Raw genomic sequence first — 21,829 nt, 5'->3', positions numbered from 1 at the left:
ACACTGAAATGAGTAAACAATCTGCCAGTAAAGCAGCCCATAGTACTAAAACTCACTGGGCAAACACAGTCCAGTCTACACAAACATTTATGCCACCAAAAATTTTTTATTACTGCTGTCATGAAGAAATCCCTCAGTCTAAACTAGTACATTTCTGGCTTTACAGTTCTGGTGTAGTGTGCACAGCCTCACTGTCTGATTACCAGAAAGCAAGTTTCACAATTATTCCTTTTTCCCTACCGCATCTTACATTCGTTCCCGCTAGGCCGACGAAAGAGTTTCATCGAGTTTGCATCAGTTTGAACTGAGCCCCCAGGCGCAGCCCCCGGAGCTCAATCCCTTCTCATTATTCTGACACTTATTCACCATTATAATAACAGTTGCCATGGTTCTACCAAAGATCTGGTCAGTTCTGCGCTGTACCGACTCTTCATTAATTCTGCTCTAATTGAATATTGAGTAAGCATTGTGTTCTGTCGACCACTTACTCACTGATTAAAGCAATAAACACTAAGTTTATGCAAAAGTCTCCTGACAGACACGATTCAATGGGTTTTAGGGTTTTTGCTTGTGGTTTTGGAGTGGCAATACAAGTTGTTCTGTTGAGCAAAGCAAGTGTAGCGACAACAAGGCACGGGTGATAATTGAGAGGTCCATTATATTAAATAAGCACCATGAATCACTCTGATCTCATGCCGTATTCTTAATTGGAACGTCACAAAAATTAGGTTGTACATGATGTGTATAAATAGTGCATTTTCACATGGAATGCATTAACATATAAAAAAACTAATGGAGTTGATATTCCTGCATAGTTCCTATTGAAAATGAAAACATACAATTAATTTTGTTGCTAGATTACCACATATACAGGGTGGGGAAGGAAAATTTACAATATTTTGAGGCAGGGATTGAAAGACAGTGTATGACCAATTAGTTTAGTGAAAGTCATGAGAATTTATTTGCCACAAGAAAATGTACATAATAGAAAATGTTTTTATTCTATGTGTCCTCCTTCTTTCTCAATAACTGCCTTCACACGCTTCCTGAAACTTGCGCAAGTGTTCCTCAAATATTCGGGTGACAACTTCTCCCATTCTTCTTTAATAGTATCTTTAAGAAAGTCAACATTGCTGTGTGATGTTCTATTGGAAGCATGTTCTAAAACGCCCCAAATAGCAGAATCCAGAGGGTTTAGATCTGGGCTAGAAGGCGGCCATAAACATGATTCCCAAAAATTGCTGAAGTTGGATTTGTTGCTGTTGTCAACAAGTGTTTTGGTGTTCTTGTGTAAGATTTTAACTTCAAATCATATTTTACTGCATTTCTAACGGTCTTGTTGTCTACCTCAAGTTCAGTTGCCATTTTTCTCATGGATTTGGTTGGATCCTTTAGGATTTTGGATTTGAGAGCTTTAATAAAAGCTTTGGTACGTTTTTTGTTGCTTCCTCCACTTCCAGACTTTCTTGTAATAGTTTTGCTCATAGTCATTCTCTTCTTTACATTATAAACAGTCTTTATGGACACTCCAACTATTTTTGAAATCTCCTTTGGTGTGACAAGTGCATTCAGCAAATCACACACTCTTTGACGTTTGCTTTCCTGATTACTCATATGGGCAAACGTTTCTGAAAAGGTATGGATAATAGTGTTAGGTATGATTATGACATCAATATATGTTTGGTTTCAAAACAACTGACGTAGTGCCTGCTGAGAAAAAACAACTAAATGTTCATTGTAAATTTTGCTTCCCCACCCTGTAGAATATACCATATACTGTACAACAAAGCTTTGTCAGCATCTCTTGTCATATTGTTTGAATGTAGCTGTGATGAATCTATCTTTGTGGGAAAAAATACAATATATATATTTGAAGAACTGTACCAGAAATCAGTGGCAGTCCACCTTTTAATATCAATACTATACCATCAATACAACACAAAAACACTGTCTGGTAAAGGTTCATACTGTCTTCCAAATATAAATATGTGGGTAATTCATTTATCAGACAGGTGTAGCTGCTTGTTTACCTGCATGACTAGTTTCAGCTACTTCCTGTGACATGTCTTGTAGGCTGCTCAGGAGGACTGGCCAGACACCAGCCCCTGTCTGATAAATAATTACCCACAATAAATAACACAAAAACACAATATAACAGGATGTTGCATCACAGACAGGTATCTCGTGTAGTAAAGCAGAATGAATATCGTTACTAAGGCAAGAAACCCCTTTCACTACAGCCACAGCTGCACCACGTACATCATCTAAAGTACAATCATCAATATTTACTGTATAAATGACAAATGTTAATAAAATACATTATACTCACCAAAATTGCTGCACATTTTTTAGTCTGTCTCCGACCAAATCCATTTCTTGTCCTCTGTTAGCGATTTTTGGGGAAAATAGCTATTAAATCTAAGCCAATATATTTTATTTTTTGCAGGTCTGTCGTTAGCTTAAGTCATTTTTTTGGCCAAATCTTGAAATCTGCGTAACTTTACTCTCCTAATACTGCTGCTTCATTTTATGCAGATATTAGAATTTGACTAAAAATATGACTTAGCAGTTATGCTATGAGGCTAACGAGATATGGTTTGTAGCTGAGTTTTGACTGACTAGTTGCTCTTTAACTGTCCAATCAAATGACATGAAAATGCCCACGTCATTCTATGCATGCTAGATTGCCCCCATGTGGCAAACACTAAATCTGATTGAGTAGCTTCTGACACCTGTTTGTCCCTGGTACCATGTTTATGGTTTATTGTTTATACGGATCCCTATTAGCTTCCACCATAGTCGTTGCTACTCTTCCTGGGCTCTGTTAAATGTTAAACATTAAAAAAAAAATGCATACATAAATAAAAACAAGTTTACAATTCATTGTTATCATCAGCCAGCTAAACATTTTATCTCAACACATACACCATAAAACATTTAAAAAATTTTTCTTTACAGCACAGGTGTCAAACATGTGGACCAGGGGCCAAAACCGGCCTGCAAAAGGGTCCAATGCGGCCCATGGGATGAATTTGTGAAATGCAAAATTTACACTGAAGTCATTAACGATCAATGATGTTAAAATCCTTTTAGGTCAGTTCAATCTAAAGTGGGTCAGACCAGTAAAATACTATCATAATAACCTATAAATAAAGAAAACCACAAATTTCTCTTTGTTTTAGTGTAAAAAAGGTAAAATTACACAAATATTTACATTTACAGACTAAACTTTTGCAAAAAAAAAATGTGAACAACTTGAAATGTCTTAAGAGAAGTATGTGAAATTTTACCAACATTTTACCTTTTACTAAATATTTTGTGTATTTGTAGACCCACTGTGATCTGTAAGCTGTGATGTACATGTGTACATGATAAACTACGGCGTAATATTCTTAAAATTGCACTTATTTTTCTTAAGAATTTTCAGGTTGTTCATATTTGTGTTGTGTTTGAGTACAGTTCGTAACGTAAACATTTTCATTACGGAATTTGACTTTTTCACTCAAACATATAAGAAAACACTTTGGAGTTGATATTATTTATAAGTTCTTATCCTATTATTTATATTATTTTACTGGTCTGGCCCACTGCAGATCAAATTTAGCTGAATATCATATTAGTCTGTACACCCCTGCTTTACAGCAACTTGGATTGCGAGAGTCAAAACAATCATTTGCATTCCTGTGTTTCCTTGAGTACCATGTGTTTTTTTTCTGTGTTGGCATGGTAATGCTACACAATACCTGTAGAAATATACACATTCTCTACCACCCACGTAACCAGAAGAATGTCAGCTAAAAGCTAAACAAAACCAACTTTTGCACAACAGAACACAACCCAAGCAAAAATCACTTAAATGGACAAATATCGGAAACCAGCTAACAGTCTGAGACCAGCGTATGTTATGAATAATTGAATAAAACTACAGACCGATGTTAGAAACTAAGCTAACACTAAGCAGAACCAACAGTACAAGTATTATTCCTCCATGACTAAAACTCACTGAATAAGCCAAAGACGAGGAGAAGTAAAGGTCACATTCCGTGCGTTTACATGACAACTTTTATTCCTGGTTTAATCTGAATAAACGTTAGATCCTATTTAAGATGACCATGTAAACACCTTATTCCAGTTGAAAAAGAATAGTTCGGAATAAATTTAAATCCGAATAAAGTCACTTGTGTAATCCCCTTTTAATTTCGAACTAAATTATTCCTCGGACATGTAAACCCTTTATTCCGTTTGGACTTTATTCCTGCCATTCTGCACATGCTTGTTGTCTTGTCCTGTCACGATGATGCACACATTCTGCGCTGGCGGAAGAATATGCAATGCAGTCTAGTCAACCCAAACCGCTTCAGTGGGCTATTCTGATGGGGTCTACCAGCCTGGAAAACCCTGAAGGAAGAGTTCACCACCTGTTTTTTTATTAATTCATTTGTCATGCACTAATGAGTTTGATAAGTGGGCTAAACAGTTTGCACCACAGTGCACCGATTGCCTTGTTCTCGCAGCCCTTCCGTTAGCTTAGCTTAGCCTAGCTTAGCATAATTGCTTCATTCCTATGGTCAGACGTAGCCAGGCTTTCATGGGTGATCCGTAGTATTTTATGAGTGATTTTGTGAAATTCAACTCTCCCTAATCATTCCTTTAGTCCGCTGGGGTCAATATGATCACAAATTGAGGCTCAAATCGTGGCGATGTGACTCACTGCACTAATAAAATCTTGGGAAATAAAAACTAATGCAAAGCTAAAATGCTAAAGCAAAGCTAATTTAGCGCATACATCCCTTCCAACAAAAAGATTTTCCAACTTTCGTCAACACAACAGTCCCAAGATTGTATGAGTGCAGTAAGTCGCGGATCTAAAGAAATAATTAGGGAGAATCGGATTTCACAAAATCGCTTACAAAAGACAACAAATCACCTTTAAAAAACTGGTTATGTGTGACCATGGAAATGCAGTGACTATGCTAAGCTAACAGAAGGGCTGCGAGAACAAGACAACGTGAGCACTGCAGCGCAAACCTTTATTCTGGTTTAACATTTCCATGTAAACAGAAGAGAAAATACTTTAGTTCCAAATTAATTTCTTCTGGAAAAATGAATCGGATCTAAAAAACATCATGTAACTGTACCCATTATGAAGCAATGATTACAAATTTTGTCTTATCTTTGCTGTTATCTGATCATAAATAGGTTGGACCAAGTGAAAAGCTACGAAATGAAGATAATAGACAAATGAGAATAATTTAATACACCTTCATGGAACAGAATATCAAAATGTAGGTCAGTGATTGTGGTTGTGATGGCCCACCACTGCAGGAAATACACAGAATTAAACCACAGTGCATGACTAAGGTTGGAATATTTGTAAATTTGTCATTTTATAATGTCAAACACTGCAGAAGTCTTTATTTGTGTAACTTATTTTTAGGCTAAATAAATATATATGTTGCCTCGCGGACATTTTTAATCGGTTCTTTCTTCGAGTTCTGACTTTTGATTTACCTCGAATGAAAGTGCTAATTAATAACTCTGGATGGATAAAGTTTGAGCCCCGCCAGTTGAATAGGCTTATTGAAACAGTTTCTAAAGGTTGTTGTATGTTAATGTTTGCCACTTAATAACTAAAATCATTCATCACTTTAATAAGCCGTCATGATTAATTTAATGTTCACCACAGGCTGTGTCATCCTTACAACTATGTGTACAACAAGTGTGAGGATCTGTGTCGGAAAATACGAAGTGCGTTAGATGTCTCCTGGAAATCAATCTTCTTTCAGCTGCGAGGGACACATTTCATCTAACAAAGATTATAATTAGTTGCCCTTTTATTTCGTGCAACTTTCTCCGAGGTTTATCCTTGTAGAGAGGAACAATCAGTGTACAAGGTCCCCTGTCAAACATCTCCACCCTCTCAGAGAGTTATTTTGAGTCTTGAGGATAAACCTGTTCTCTCAGGGCTCCAGAGACATGAAAAGGATATCTGCCTCTCATACAAATTAGATATCCTACCTACAGAACCCCTCTACTTCTGTGCCATTACTGAAATGCAAATGCGTTCGGAAAAATCCAAATTAATTCCCTTTCTGTCACAAAAAGAAATGTTTATTCCAATGAAGTCTTGACTTTCCCTTGGGTCACCTGTTTGCTGCAGAATATCGTGGGCATCGCCTGCACAACATGTATTCACTGTTGTACTTTGTAATTAACCAGGAAAAGAATGTCACACTAGACATGTCACTGTCTTTGTTGTATGTTTTTTTTTTTTGTTTTTTTTTCTCCCCATGGTTTTCTGTTTTTACTGAGACAAGAAATCAGCAATATCTCCATGGAATTTGGTTGTTTGACTTAGTATTAATTTATGTGTAGTGCTGTATGTATTATTCTGTCAGAACACTATATTATGAATTATTTTGGTTATTTTTGTATACTTGCAAACAACACATATATTTGATTGATACGCGAACCGTTTTGACTGTAATTGGTAACAGAGAAAGATAAAGTTTGTGTTGTTCTTTGCGATTTAACCGCCTTCAGTTATGATATGGCACGATAATTATGATTTAATAATTTTACAGCCATTTTTCCCTATGGGTCATAAACTACTTTTTTAAAGCAACATTAAGAGCATATATATATTTTTTTTTATCAATTATCACAGTGTGTCATACCTGTCCACAGAGGTGTAATAATACACAATCAAGCTCAATTCAACAGTTATGGTATTCACTTATATCGTGCTGTGTGAAAACAGAGTAGGGGGTTTTATACTTATTCTGGTACCTTTTTTTTTTTTTTTAATAATAAAATCTGTGACATGGATTTTGGATCACTCCCACTTTTCCATCCATGTCTGTCAGAAGGATCACTCAAAAACTACTGCATTGATTTTTAATTTGATGGAATTTGGTAATCCAAGGAAAAAAACAAACCAAATTATTTTGTAATGTTGCTAGTTGCTACTGAAGTGAGTGTAATTAGAAAAGCATGTAGCTAAACATTAAGTACCCAGCGATAATGAGTGTGGATGAAGCTTTTACTGCATAATAAAAAAAAATTGTATTTATTTATTTGTTTTGACCATGTTATATGATTCTTTGTTATCTGATGATTCTGTGTGCTCGAAATAAACTACTACTACTACTACTAATATGTAAAATTTTAAAAGCATACACTGTTATTTTGAATAAACAGAAAGTATAGGAAGTACTAACATAATTTTAAGCAAATTGGTTAGCTAAAACAAGCTAAACACTGTGCTGATCTTATAGAAAAACCTCTCAAAATGTACGAATGGAGGCTCAAAAGAAGCTAAAACTGATCTACATACTGTAGAGGAGTTGGAAAAGGACAAAGGTAATGTGCCACTAAAACGTTAATGAGAGCATTTTTTTCTGACTGATATTTTATCGGGAGTGAAGGGACACGATGTTAAATCACATAATCAGATTGTTTCAGTGTTTCATGGGCTCATGTAGGAAATCCAGCACCTTTCATTCCAGTGGCAAAAGAAATGTATGTGATTTACAAATCTTGAATTTTTTTTTTTTTTTTTGACCCAAAGTAAAAACAGGACCCATTTTTCACAAATCGTATTTAACAGGAGCATTTTTGTCTCATCAAACATCTTTGATATTTGCTTAAATCTACCAAACATTCTTTCACCATTAAAATTAAAAGCTCTCTGCACATTTGTGAATTGTGACCTGTTGATATGGTGTTTGTGATTCTGAAGCAGTGGTAGAAGTATTCTTGCAGCGACTGGCCACTTTGGCTAAATCTTTGTACAGGAAGCAATCAGACAACCTCTGATGATCTTTAACGTCTTATTGATACTAACAAAAAAAAAAAAGAAAAACAGTTATCAATTTGTTACACAAGTGACAGTACAAGAGGTTTTACAATATTCAGTTTTACATGTTTCTTTTCCTTTTAATACCATCAGACACTTCTATTTACACTATTTGCTGTCTGCAGAATGTTGATGCGTGAGCAAATGAATGGATGTTGATATGTGAGCGATGCATTTTTTTTTTTTTTCATTTGTTATATTTTTATAGTTATTACTATTTATGAGTCCGTATCCTGACAGTGCACCTAAATTTCATTGTGCATTTTGTATGATGACAATAAGGTTTTCCTCGCCACTGTCACCAGTCACAGGTGTTTGCTCCTGGAGGATTCTGCTGGGTTTCTGTAAATTGGCTTAGAGTCTGGTTCTGACCAACTCTATATGTAAAGTGTCATGAGATAACTTTTGGCGCTATATAAATAAAACTTGATTTGATTTGATTTATATGTTCTTATCTACCTCTCCTTTATGTGAAGCACTTTGTAACATGTTGTTTTAAAAAGTGCTATATAAATAAACCTTTACTTACTTACTTAATAAAGTATCTTGTCTTATCTCAAAACCAAAACTGAAAAGTGTCCAAATTCACCAAGCAGATCATAAATCTGCATCACCCCATCTTAAATCTTCTCTGTTGACCGATAAGGCTAAATGTTTCACACATTAGGAGAGTATTGGGTGATGTCAGTGAACCGACACCATGGTCTCACAGCGATACTCGTAACCGAAGTTTAACTAATTAATTAACTACTGGTTAGTCATTACATTTTCATCAGTGGTGAAACGTACAAGGTTGTAATCTTCTCTTAGCTCCTCTTGTGGTTAGATTGTAGATTAATGAGGAGAAAGAGAAGAAGAGTGGACTGTTGGCCTTGGTGGAGGACTGTAATATTCTAGTTTTAAGAGGATTAGCTGAAAGACGTAGTTTTGTTTTCATCTGTGCTTATTGGTTGTCACTCAGACTTTTAAAAAATCAAAGGTTAAGGAAAAAAATTGGCTGCATGTCGTTTTTACTAGAATAAATATCACACTGTTTTCTGCTGCAGGAGGTGTTAATATACACTCAGACTGACTCCAGGGTTCAGTCGACTGTATTTTCAATAGCAGTGTCACATTCGGTCACACTGACTATGTTTACTCGCAGATTTCTTTGCCCTTATTCTGATGAGGACAAAATTCCCAATAAGCTGTTTACGTGGTTAACACAATGAATATTCCTCCATTATTCCTCTGTACATGCAGCTTTGCATACCACAATTAAATGTGTGTTTTTTCTAAAGTCTCCGCCGGTGATAGACTTTCCACATCCTCTCTCTTTTCTACTTTCTAACACCTTCTGGAAGACGTGCCTTTTTGATCTTCGCTCACATCCATGGTGTGTCTGTTTCATGTTGAACAGCCGAAGTGTTTCACCTTCTGACAAAAATGGGATTTTTTCTTTGGAGAATCCATCTGTATCTGAAAAGATCTTTGTCTTTACTCCAGCTGCTTGTAAACAGGGGTCATGTGTCACAAACGGCAGGAAAACATGCAAATTAGATTCTTTTTCCGACTCCATGCATGTCCAAAGACTCCTGTGAAAGTGGAATCATATAGTGTTTCCTACATGTCTTAATTGGAAAATGCTTCATTCAGAAAAAAGGTGCATTTAGAATATACTGTCAAATTCAGAGTAATGTCATATGGGTGCTTCTATGAAACTGGGTTCATTTTGGTACCTACCAGCTTTTTAGACCCAATAATAAAAGAGAAATTTAGACATATTTCTCCCCAGGATATACCTAATGATGACCTCAGATAAATGCAAAAAAATTATACTCTTTCTCTGAGCCATCCCAAAATTAATGACTTTTTAATAAAATATTGGGGCCAAAAATACGACCAAAATAGGTCATGAAAAGCTACCTAGGTGTCAGTGCATTCTTGAAACCATGAAATGGTCTTATATACCGCTATAAATAAAGACACTGTCTTAAATTTGATGATCCCACTGGTTTGCCTAATCCAGACATGTGGGTTTTTTATAAATCTCAGTCTCGATCCAGGTTTCGTGTGTAACCCATCGTGTCCACTTGAGTTACGTATAGAACCTACCCAGTTAAACACATATAAATCATGAGGGATTTTGCAACAGCAGTCATTTTTGTGAAAGACTCTGCCTTGTATAATTAGTTTGATTCCCAAAATGTACCTGTGAGAGAACAAAAAGATATAAAAAAAATATTAGCACTTAATTTTTGTGTCTTTTTTATTGTGTTACATGCAGATTTTTGAATAAAGATAACATAAAAAATAATATAAAAATGTGTTTTATCTGAAAACTTGATTCTCTTTTAATGTGGTCAATATTTATTTTTTAAAATAGACCCAAAGTGCTTCCAAACTTGCTTCATAACATTAGTCTTTATCTGGTTTGAAACTCACTGTTACATTGGATAAGTTTTACTTTTCTGTTATTACAATATTATTACTGTTTATTTTAATTTATTGTAACTACCTGTCTATAAACCCGTTTTCTTTCATGGCATGTGCTGCTGACTTCTTGTCCAGGTCACCCTTGTAAAAGAGATTGCGATCTCAACGGGATTCTATGTGGCTAAATAAATGTCTATATAACTATAATTTCAAAAAAATAATAATAGTGTTGAAATTATCCAAGGTATTTAAAATGTGTTATACACTTGAGTAATTTCATATGTGTTTTGTAAACTGTAGAGGTAACCCTTCCAACCGCTTTTATTCCCCTTAATAAAATCGCTTGGAAAGATCACAGCGGTTTTTCGAGACACAAAACAACAGCCTCTCTAAATTCTTGTTCCCAGCTTTGGAAATAACACACTTTTTTCTTAGTCTGGACGCAAAGGGCACCACTTTGATGGGCCAAATGATAGAGGCTGGTGTCAACGAGACCATATTACTCTAAGCATTTGTTGTGGCATTTTAGCTCAACTTTCTTATTGGATGATATCCCACGGGAAGGTGGTGATAAGTTTATGGAATCGAGATGAAATTGTGCTGAAGCGCAGTAGCGGTGGCGTGTGCGGTTGACAGGCCTGTACATTCAGATGTTTGCATTAAAGTTTTATGAAGGCTACCAGCTGATTATGCTGCACCTCAGGGACCAGGCAACTTTTTATGACTAATATGAAAAATGCTCATGGGCTTTTCTCACACGGCCAAAGAATAGAGGTTTTTAAAGCAGCACACCCTCACCTGTGCAGCTCTAATATTCTCCTCTAAAAGGCCAGCAGATTCTGAAATTGGGATCAAAGCTGATGTAGTTGTGTTGCTTCTCCACCCAGGAAGCGGAGTCCTGCTGAAGCCTGTGTTCACCAAACAACCCGGCAGTGTGGTGTTTCCTCTTCAACCTGGCGAAAACCGCAGAGAGGTGGTGTTCAGCTGTGAGGCCCAAGGACACCCTTCACCTTCCTACAGGTAAATCCACAGGCATGGCCTCATCCACACAGTTTTATTTCTGTTACCGAAAACACTTATCAGCAGACATATAGTTCAGATCAAAGACACATGTTATGGATACTTTTATTAATCGCTAAGAAAATGATAACTGTCATCTGGAAGGATCCAAAACCACTGACCATAACTCAGTGAGTACAGAGACTGAAAAGGGTCTACACCAGTGTTTTTCAACCTTGGGGTGCGGTTGCCTGGAATTCAAATGGGGTCGCCTGAAATTTCTAGTAACTGATAAAAATAAGAACGTACTAATAAAAAATATATGGTGAGTTGACAGAGACAATCCCAATACATAAAAGACACGACAAACTGTGAAGCTGAAACTGAAGCACTGTGGTTCTGTTTATCTGTCAAATGTTCATTGTGGTCGGTTTCAGATGCTGCAGCTCTTTCATAATTCATAGTTTGAGTTCTTGTTTGTTCAGTATTAATTGTCAGCCTTGTAAATCCAAGTTGGACTGACTGTACATATCCTGACCAAGGAAAAGAAAATTCTCATTTCGCGCAGTAATCTACACCTGGCTTTTCTGCCTCCATCCATAAGAATATACATTATATAGACTGAATGTCGTCTAAAATTTACGTTTATTTGCAACATAGTATAGCAAACTATTACATGATCAAAAACAAATAAATTTGAGAAAAAAAAACTCTCCGTTTTGAATGTCTGAGGTCGCCAGAAATTTATGATATTAAAATGGGGTCATGAGTCAAAAAAGGTTGGGAACCACTGGTCTACACTATGGAGTGAATGACCGCAAGTCTACAACTAAAGATAGACACTTTTGAACAAAGATGGAACTGTATTACTCAGTATTTGGGTGACTGATGAAGGAATGAGGGCTGTTATAATATTATGTCTCTACGACTGGTATTGTACTGCTGTAATTTTCCTTGGTACAAACAAATATTTATTTTCCATGTGACTTCTCTTTATGGCATTCCTATTATATTCGATTTACTTGTGCTTTAATTCATAGGGTCTTATGTCAGAGAATGTTCTGTTTTGTGGAAAAATGAAAATATCTAAATAAAAAGGAAAAAAAAAACACTTATCAGCTATAACATTCCGACACTGACAAGCAAAGTGGTATAAATGTTAATTATATCATTCTAATGGGACCTGTCAGTGTGTTTGCGGGGTATATTAGGCAGCAAGTGAACATGTAAATGTGGAAGATGAGGTGGTAGAAACAGCAAAATGGGCAAGAATAAGGATCTGAGAAATTTTGACAAGGGACTGTGATGGCCAAATTACTGGGTCAGAGCATCTTCAGATCTTAATGTGAAGTGGTTCGTTCCTACCAAAAGTATCTAAAGAACAACCAGATTACAATCAGTCCAGCATCTATGGGAGCAGAACATCATTACCACCTGACCCCTTTTCTCCACAAATACTGCTCTGACCCAAGACCCAGACTCCACCAGACCTGTGAAGGTGTGCTGTGGTATCTGGACCAAGACGTTAGCAGCAGATTCCCGAAGTCCTGGAAGTAGAGAGGTAGGGCATTATCCATCACCCCCCAGAGATGATCAGTGGTCAACAAAATGACCAAATACTGACCAAACTAACAAGAAGTATATATAACAAATGCATATAAATATAACAAATAAGAGAGACTGTGATAGCCCTGGAAGTAGAGATCTGGACCCCCATGGATCGGATTTATTCAATGGTCCTGAGGTTGGGATGTCCTTTTTTAGTCCAGGGTTAGAGGGAGGGAGGTAGGTAGGTAGGTAGGTAGGTAGGTAGGTAGGTAGGTAGGTAGGTAGGTAGGTAGATAGATAGATAGATAGATAGATAGATAGATAGATAGATAGATAGATAGATAGATAGATAGATAGATAGATAGATAGATAGATAGATAGATAGATAGATATTGTGCTGCAGTACAAACAGTACAAATCGAATGCAAGAATGAAAATGGAACAATATGTACTTTGGCAAAGTCACTCAGTTCCTTATGTTGCTTATTTTGCTGCTTCCAATGCATCAATTTAAAAAGTTAAATGTTCACTTGCTGCCTAATATGTCCAACCCAGTGAAAGGTGGCATTGTAATGAAATAATCAATACTATTATCACTGCTCCTGTCAGCATCAGAATGTTACGGCTCATCTATGTAAGTTATATGTATTTAGAAATGCACACTTCCAATACTGATTAGTTGAATGACATTAAAGGTTGCTGTAAAGTTGGTTTTATTTATATAGTACCAGTCATTATACACAATTATCTCAAGGCACAAATTCAAGTAGGAGCCGTTAAAAGTACAATATGGAGAGGAAATCCAAGAAATCCTCCAGTGGGAAGGAAAACCTCTTTTACAGAAGGAGAAAACTCAGACAGAACTGGGCTCTGGGTAGGCAGCCATCTGTCTGGACCAGTCTGGGTCAGTGGAAAGAGGAGATAGAATAACAAACGACACAAACACTGGAAAATACTGGGCAAGTTGGAGTCCAGAACCACACATCAGTTTGAACTCTGGAGCTGGAGCAGCATGGTGGAAAAGCGGAGTTGGAGAGGTTGGAGGATGGACCTGAGCAGGACCTGATAATGGACCATGTATGGATCCAAGTTATTATTCCAAGAATGACCGGCTTCCGCGACTCGCCCTGGAGAACCTCTGGGCGGCCAGTTCCTTCACACTGCGGGTTCGAGTTTGAGGCCGGGAGGAGCTCCAGCGGAGGAGTTTTCCCCATCCTTCCTCCGTGTCTTTTCCGCGCCAGAGCTGTTGCGAGCGAGACCAAGACACCTCGTCTTCCCCAGGGGTTCACAAGACGGACCTGCCCGCGCTTCCATGTACTCCCGGTCCTGCTCTGAAAAATCAATCTCATCCACTATTAATCGATTATGCAAAATTAAAACGAAATCAATCTAAGACTGATTAAATCATTTTTTTTTTTTTTTACCCAGCCCTAATTTGAACCCTGCAGGTGCTGCAAAGCTTAAATGCAAAGATTAATTTTGGCAAAAATCAAGTGGATTTCTACAACCTGTTGTAGTTCCTTTTTAATTTGTTGCTTTTTATAACTAGTTACGTCACAACATTTGCACATACACTACAAACAAAAAGTTAAGGATATTTCTTTTTTTTGGTCTTTTTTTTTTTGGGCATTTTTGCCATTTGTAAATAAAACTATGTCTGGTCATTGAAAAATTTGTTTCATTTCACACACAAAAGTAAAAAGTGCTCTGCAAGAATCCCAGCTGAAAAAAATTGCCCAAAAATTTAAAATATCCTTAACTTTTTGTTTGTAGTGTATAAGGTTAAGAGCAGCAGTTGTAGTCCATACAGAAAATATGTCCATACTTGAGCCAATTACCTAAAATGTTCAGTTGTTGGTTGTATTAACGAACACCAGTGGCTGAACGGGACAGAGCAGCACAGTCAACAACCTGGAGGGGGTGGGGCCTGAGGGGGCTCATTTGCATTTAAAGGGCCAGCGATCAAAATGATCTTTCTGGTGTCATTACTCAGAAACAGGGTTGAGGACAGACCTGTGGAGTTGAATTATTGAAGAATTCAGACCCAAGCAGAGCATTTACAGTTTATGTAGACCACAGGGAAATGTTTGAAAATGCATAATTCCATTAAAAAAAAGCAAAATATCACTCGTTTAATAAAAGTTTGAGCTAAAAGTCCAAAGTTTGTGCTAAACCCCAGGTGAAAAAAACAGTAATTTGAGAACCTTATGTCTCGCTGCTGATCTCTGCCTGCAGTGCTTAGCTTTTCTGTCAGTCACGGTTAATTTGAGAATGACGAATTAATTGGCCTGAGTCGTAGGTCTGTTGTGTATTTGCATTGGTGGTGGACATTGATCTGCTGTGGAAATTGCTTTGAGAGCTTCCTGTCATCAGCACCACTGACCAGAGAAAAGATCAAGTGACCCACGAGAATCATGCATCGAGTGTCTTCTGCTTCAGATGGCAGAGTAATGAGGGAAAACACATGTGGTATGCATGATGTCGAGGAAAAAAAGGGTCCTCGCATGCAGATAGTTTTTTTTACATTAATTCTACCAAATAAATTGTAATATTACTGATAGCATTTCAGTAACAACTATACTAACCTAGAATGAAAACACCTTCTCAGCTAGTACTGATTAAGCAAAATCAAACAGTTATATTGTGCTTCAATCCAGCCTCATTCACTGTAAAGCCGCTCTCATTTACATATTTTTTCTTTATTGCTGCCAGACAGCTGAACACTTGTGAAAAAAAAAAGAAATATTTAATCACTGCATGTAAAGACTACTTGTTAACCAGCAGCTTCTTCTAAGCCATTTCAAGCTGTTGTGCTGTAGCGACAAAAATCTTTGTTTTATAACAGCACGCATATCAACATAAACACATAAAATTCCAGCTTCATTTAAGCAGAAATGATAGATTGTGTCTGTTGTGAGTGACACTGGGCAACTCATATCAGCATTAAACTAAATACTGAAAACACTAAAACAGCAAGTGTAATTTGGATAACAGTAAAATATAACAACAGAATATTAGCTGGTCTTTAAAAATGAAACATTGCCTAGAACCAGCTGCCTCTAAGGCTCAGACTATGGCAGTCAAAATATTGAGGTTTGAGTTGATGATTAATTTTCATACAAACAACTCACAATAATTACACATATTGTTGCTTTTCTTAATTTTTATCCATAAACTGTTGCTGAAGTCTAATATGAGCAGAGATACACACCTTCAAGTTATGATGAAGAGCTGGTTATTAGTGCAGATATCTGAAATGTATAAAATAATTGTCTGTTAGATTAAAAAAAAAAACAAAAAAACAAAAACATAGCAGATATAACATGACTTAAATTCTTTGTTTTATTGCTGGTTTTGTTCTCTGTGCCGTGTCCTTGAGAGCCAAGAAAGGCACCTATAAATAAAATATATTATTATTATTATTATTATTATTATTGTTATTATTAAATTGTAAAGCACATTAATTGAGAACCGGTTCTTTTTGAGAACCAGTGCACAGCAGCTCAATTCCTTGGAATCGTTTGCCTGCCTGCTCAACAATTCTGCTTATCGATTCCACCTTCGTTGCGCATGCGTGATGATGTCACATGCACGCTGCATTGTTTTGTTTGAGAACATAGCCAACATGGTGATGAGGCAGAAACGCTCCAAAGTATGACGATATTTCACGCGAAAAGACGGCACCAGGGCCACTTGTAACACTTGAAAGCTCCCATTTCTTCAAAGGGGGAAATCCCTCCAACATGCTCAAACATTTGTCCACACAGCATGCAGTTCATTTGCAGGAATGTCATGTGTTTGACACGCTACGTCATGATACTTGTGAATCTAGCGGCAGAGCAAATGCCAGGTGGTGATCCGGGCCCGGTTCTGGTGAGGACAACAAATGTCCTGCCCCCTCAAATAAAAGCTTCCGAAGGTAGGGGAAAGGAACATGTGGTGCACAACAGCGGGAGACAAGAGGAACAAGAAAAGCACTTGAAGAGCGCAGACCTCCACCACGGCAGATCAGTGGGCCCCCCGTGCCCCCCTCCCCACCCCTGATAACCACCAAAATTTAATAATTTCTTCCTTGTGCCAGTATCAACATTTCCTGAAAATTTCATGAAAATCCATCCATAACTTTTTGAGTTATCTTGCTAACAAACAAACAAACAAACACACAAACATGCACGCACACAAACACACAAAGCAAAGCAATCACAGTGCCTCCTGGCGGAGGTAATTAGTAAAGTGTCTTAAATTTCAGTCTCACCATACAGTGAAACTGAAACAAACAGTTAATGCAAACACACCCATTTGTACTCTTTTATTCCCTCACCCAATGAGAATCGATAAGAGAATCGATAAGGAATCGGATCAATAAGCAAATTGATACTGGAATCAGAATCGTTAAATTCTTTTTGATACCCGTCGATACACATTACCACAATACTCAGCCAAGTTAGAGTCAAACTAATCCAAAGTGGGACCAACTGTCCACTGAACGCATAGTAGAAGAAGAATGTGTCACAAAGAGATGATGTTACTGAAATCACTTGTCGGACAATGGAACGTCGTCAAAATAATGAAATATTTCTCCTCTGCTCTTGGCTTCACCCAGCCATTTTTATTCAGGTGTATCGAAAAGATTTTAAAGGTAACTGTATTTGCTCAGATAAAAACCACAAGTCAGGTAAAAGCTGTGAATCTAATACTAGCTGTTGTCAAGGTCAGCATGAACAAATAAAAGGCAGATCTTAACAACATCCACAGACAAGCACTGGTGTCTGTGCTGCCAGCTGAACACAATGTGTACTTCTACAGGTCTGATGTAATGCACTCAACAATACAATTCATCTGTTGGTCCATACCACTCATCTCTCAAGTGGTTATGTTCTGATTTCAGTCACTGCAGGTGTGTGTCTTTATTAGCAAAATTGTCATTTGTAGACAGGTGTCAGGAAGACGTTTATACATTTAAAGCGATGAATGATTTCTATCCATTAAAAGTAAAATTTTACTTTGTAACAGCTAAGAAAGTGTTGCATTTATAGAAAACCACATTTCATGACTTTTAACATAGCAAATGTAAATAAAGGCCAGGTACTGTCTGTAGTTGAAGTAAATAAAGGCATGGTACCATCTGTAGCTGAAGTAAATAAAGGCCAGGTACCTTCTGTAGCTGAAGTAAATAAAGGCCTGGTATCGTGTGTAGCTGAAGTAAATAAAGGCCTGGTAGCGTCTGTAGCTGAAGTAAATAAAGGCCTGGTACCATCTGTAGCTGAAGTAAATAAAGGGCTGGTACCCTCTGTAGCTGAAGTAAATAAAGGCCTGGTACCGTCTGTAGCTGAAGTAAATAAAGGCTTGGTACCATCTATAGCTGACTTAAATAAAGGCCTGGTACCATCTGTTGTTGAAGAAAATAAAGGCCTGGTACCATCTATAGCTGACTTAAATAAAGGCCTGGTACCATCTGTTGTTGAAGAAAATAAAGGCCTGGTACCATCTATAGCTGACTTAAATAAAGGCCTGGTACCGTCCGTAGCTGAAGTAAATAAAGGCCCGGTACCTTCTGTAGTTAAAGTAAATAAAGGCCTGGTACTGTCTGTCGCTGAAATAAATAAAGGCCTGGTACCATCTGTAGTTAAAGTAAATAAAGGCCTAGTACCATCTGTAGTTGAAGTAAATAAAAGCCTGGTACCGTCTGTAGCTGAAGCAAATAAAGGCCTGGTATCATCTATAGCTGACTTAAATAAAGGCCTGGTACCATCTGTAGTTGAAGTAAATAAAGGCCTGGTACTTTCTGTAGTTGAAGTAAATAAAGGCCTAGTACTTTTTGTAGTTGAAGTAAATAAAGGCCTGGTACCTTCTGTAGTTAAAGTAAATAAAGGCCTAGTACTGTCTGTAGGTGAAGTAAATAAAGGCCTGGTACCATCTATTGCTGACTTAAATAAAGGCCTGGCACCATCTGTAGTGGAAGTAAATAAAGCCCTGGTACTTTCTGTAGTTAAAGTAAATAAAGGCCTGGTACCGTCTGTAGCTGAAGTAAATAAAGGCCTGGTACCATCTGTAGTGGAAGTAAATAAAGCCCTGGTACTTTCTGTAGTTAAAGTAAATAAAGGCCTGGTACCGTCTGTAGCTGAAGTAAATAAAGGCCTGGTACCATCTGCAAAAGATCAAGGCAACACTTTACGAAAAATATAACATAGCAGATAATTAGACAATTTGCTTTGTAGATAAATATAAATTTGTGTTTTTTGCAAAAGCAGGTGCAGATCAGAATTATTTTGCAATATTTTTTTTTATGTTTGCATGACTTTTTCATATCATTTTAATGGGCAAAAAAGTGATAAGCATTAAAAAACCAAAATCCATCCTGTCCTAAAATCATGCGACACCGAACATTTAACATGCACACACATATATTACAGGTCGTCAGATTTAGAGACGATTACATAAGTATGACTGAGCTGGTATGACGGATGTAGGCACAGATTAACAGTGGCTCTATTGTGTTCGTATTTGTGTTCCTGTCCCTGTTGTGTTAAAACAAATTGAGGCTCGTTCTTCTGCTACCGAAACAATGACAAATGAAAACGAACGACAAACAATGATTTGCTTTAAAGTGCACGGAGCCTAAACTATTAATTCATAATCTATCAAATGAGGCCACATTGCTGCTGTACTCCTGTCAGTGTAATTAAATGCAAATTGCAAAGCCAAGCATTTAATGTGTAATAGGTTGAAACGATCCCTCATAACATCAGCATATGCGGCTGTTAATGTAGCTTGAAGATCCTCGGTGTTATGCTTAATGGGCACAAATTGAAATGAATGTACAAGATCTTATCACTTGGATCGGCTGGAATACTTATTAAGTAATCAGTAGCTATTTCACTATCTGGGTAGTCCCAGGTTTGTCAGTGAAAAGCAATTCATTAGTTCAGATCTGCAAGTTTTTTGTTTTTTTTTTTTCATCCCCCTTCCCTTTAGTTGGAGTTCAGAGAGTCTGCCCGACTGCATATCTCATCACATTTTCCCTTAATTAGCTGTTTAATTACAGCAAGTGCCACTGACTCTGGCAGTTGATATACCACATTAAGAAGTGATTTTTGGGATTGATAACATACTCTTATGTAATACTCTGATCTGTTTTAGTGATGGCACTGAGGCTCAAATGGACGTGTTGTCAATTTAATCAGCAGACGTCAGAGGGCATTCAAGGTCTCGGCCTTGAATTTGTAGGTTCTTGCGAGGTTCACTGACAGGATAGCGTATGGGTCAGGATGTAACAGAGGGACTTTTTGAGTTACCTTTACAGGGTAACAAGTTTATACTTCTTCCTACTAAGGTTATACAGGGTGGGGAAGCAAAATTTACAATGAACATTTAGTTGTTTTTTCTCAGCAGGCACTACGTCAATTGTTTTGAAACCAAACATATATTGATGTCATAATCATACCTAACACTATTATCCATACCTTTTCACAAACTTTTGCCCATATGAGTAATCAGGAAAGCAAACGTCAAAGAGTGTGTGATTTGCTGAATGCACTCGTCACACCAAAGGAGATTTCAAAAATAGTTGGAGTGTCCATAAAGACTGTTTATAATGGAAAGAAGAGAATGACTATGAGCAAAACTATTACGAGAAAGTCTGGAAGTGGAGGAAGCAACAAAAACGTACCAAAGCTTTTATTAAAGCTCTCAAATCCAAAATCCTAAAGGATCCAACCAAATCCATGAGAAAAATGGCGATTGAACTTGAGGTAGACAACAAGACCGTTAGAAATGCAGTAAAATATGATTTGAAGTTAAAATCTTACACAAGAACACCAAAACACTTGTTGACAACAGCAACAAATCCAACTTCAGCAATTTTTGGGAATCATGTTTATGGCCGCCTTCTAGCCCAGATCTAAACCCTCTGGATTCTGCTATTTGGGGCGTTTTAGAACATGCTACCAATAGAACATCACACAGCAATGTCGACTTTCTTAAAGATACTATTAAAGAAGAGTGGGAGAAGTTGTCACCCGAATATTTGAGGAACACTTGCGTAAGTTTCAGGAAGCGTGTGAAGGCAGTTATTGAGAAAGAAGGAAGACACATAGAATAAAAACATTTTCTATTATGTAAATTTTCTTGTGACAAATAATTTCTCCTGACTTTCAATAAACTAATTGGTCATACACTGTCTTTCAATCCCTGCCTCAAAATATTGTAAATTTTGCTTCCCCACCCTGTAATAGTTGTGGATTTTTCATTATTGTTTAGTTTTATTTAGTTTTGACATTTTTTCCTTTCAGTTTGTTTCAATTAGTTTTTAGAGCAGGTTTGCTAGTTTTTAGTAGTTTCCGTTATTTTCTAAATGCTTAGTTTTAGTGTGAGTTTAGTTTTTTCATATCTTTTATTTTCTTTGCTGTCATATTCAAATAAATCCCAGACAGGACTCTGCTGCTTTCTCCCAAATTTAGTCTCCACGTTTCCAGGTAGAGTGGGGACCAGAAGACAACTCTAAACGACAAGTGACGATAAATGACGGACCGCTAAATATCATATGGCGCCAGCAGCTAAAATTGCTCGGCGGAAATAACTCGCTTTTGTATCAATCCGACATTGACAAAGACGAAAACGAAGGGAATTTTATCCAGAATTTTTATCCGTTTTAGTTAGTTTTGTAAGCACACAATACCGTTTCAGTTAGTTATCGTTTTTTTTTTCTTTTAACTATAGTTTTTATTTATTTCAGTTGACGAAAATGTTTTTACAATTCTAGTTTTTGTCATTTCGTTAGTTTTCGTTAACGATGATAACCTTGCTTCCTACTCCTTTTCGACCATGCAAAATTCAGACTTGTATGTGCTTGAGGATAGATTCTGTTCATTTAAATGTTGTTTTGTTTTTGTCTTAATTTGCTTCGTTTTGTTTTGTTCTTTGCATGCTCGAAATGAAATAAGTAAATAAATAAATGAATAAATAAACATAGTTGACAGGTATAGTTGACATTTTTGCTGTTTTCAGGTC

General features: G+C 37.0%; 1 protein-coding gene across 2 annotated transcripts in view; it reads left to right on the top strand.

The window, feature by feature from the left end:
- Positions 1–21,829, top strand: part of cntn3a.1 (contactin 3a, tandem duplicate 1) — a 327,610-nt gene that overhangs the window by 44,329 nt on the left and 261,452 nt on the right. For both annotated transcript variants that reach the window (XM_030139254.1, XM_030139253.1), the window contains exon 3: positions 11,161–11,293. In XM_030139254.1, coding sequence (XP_029995114.1) covers positions 11,161–11,293 — 133 coding nt within the window. The remainder of the gene's footprint in view (positions 1–11,160; positions 11,294–21,829) is intronic.

Source organism: Sphaeramia orbicularis, chromosome 7, assembly GCF_902148855.1.
Source record: "Sphaeramia orbicularis chromosome 7, fSphaOr1.1, whole genome shotgun sequence".
Lineage (NCBI taxonomy): Eukaryota > Metazoa > Chordata > Actinopteri > Kurtiformes > Apogonidae > Sphaeramia > Sphaeramia orbicularis.
This window is presented reverse-complemented; position numbering and strand designations above follow the sequence as displayed.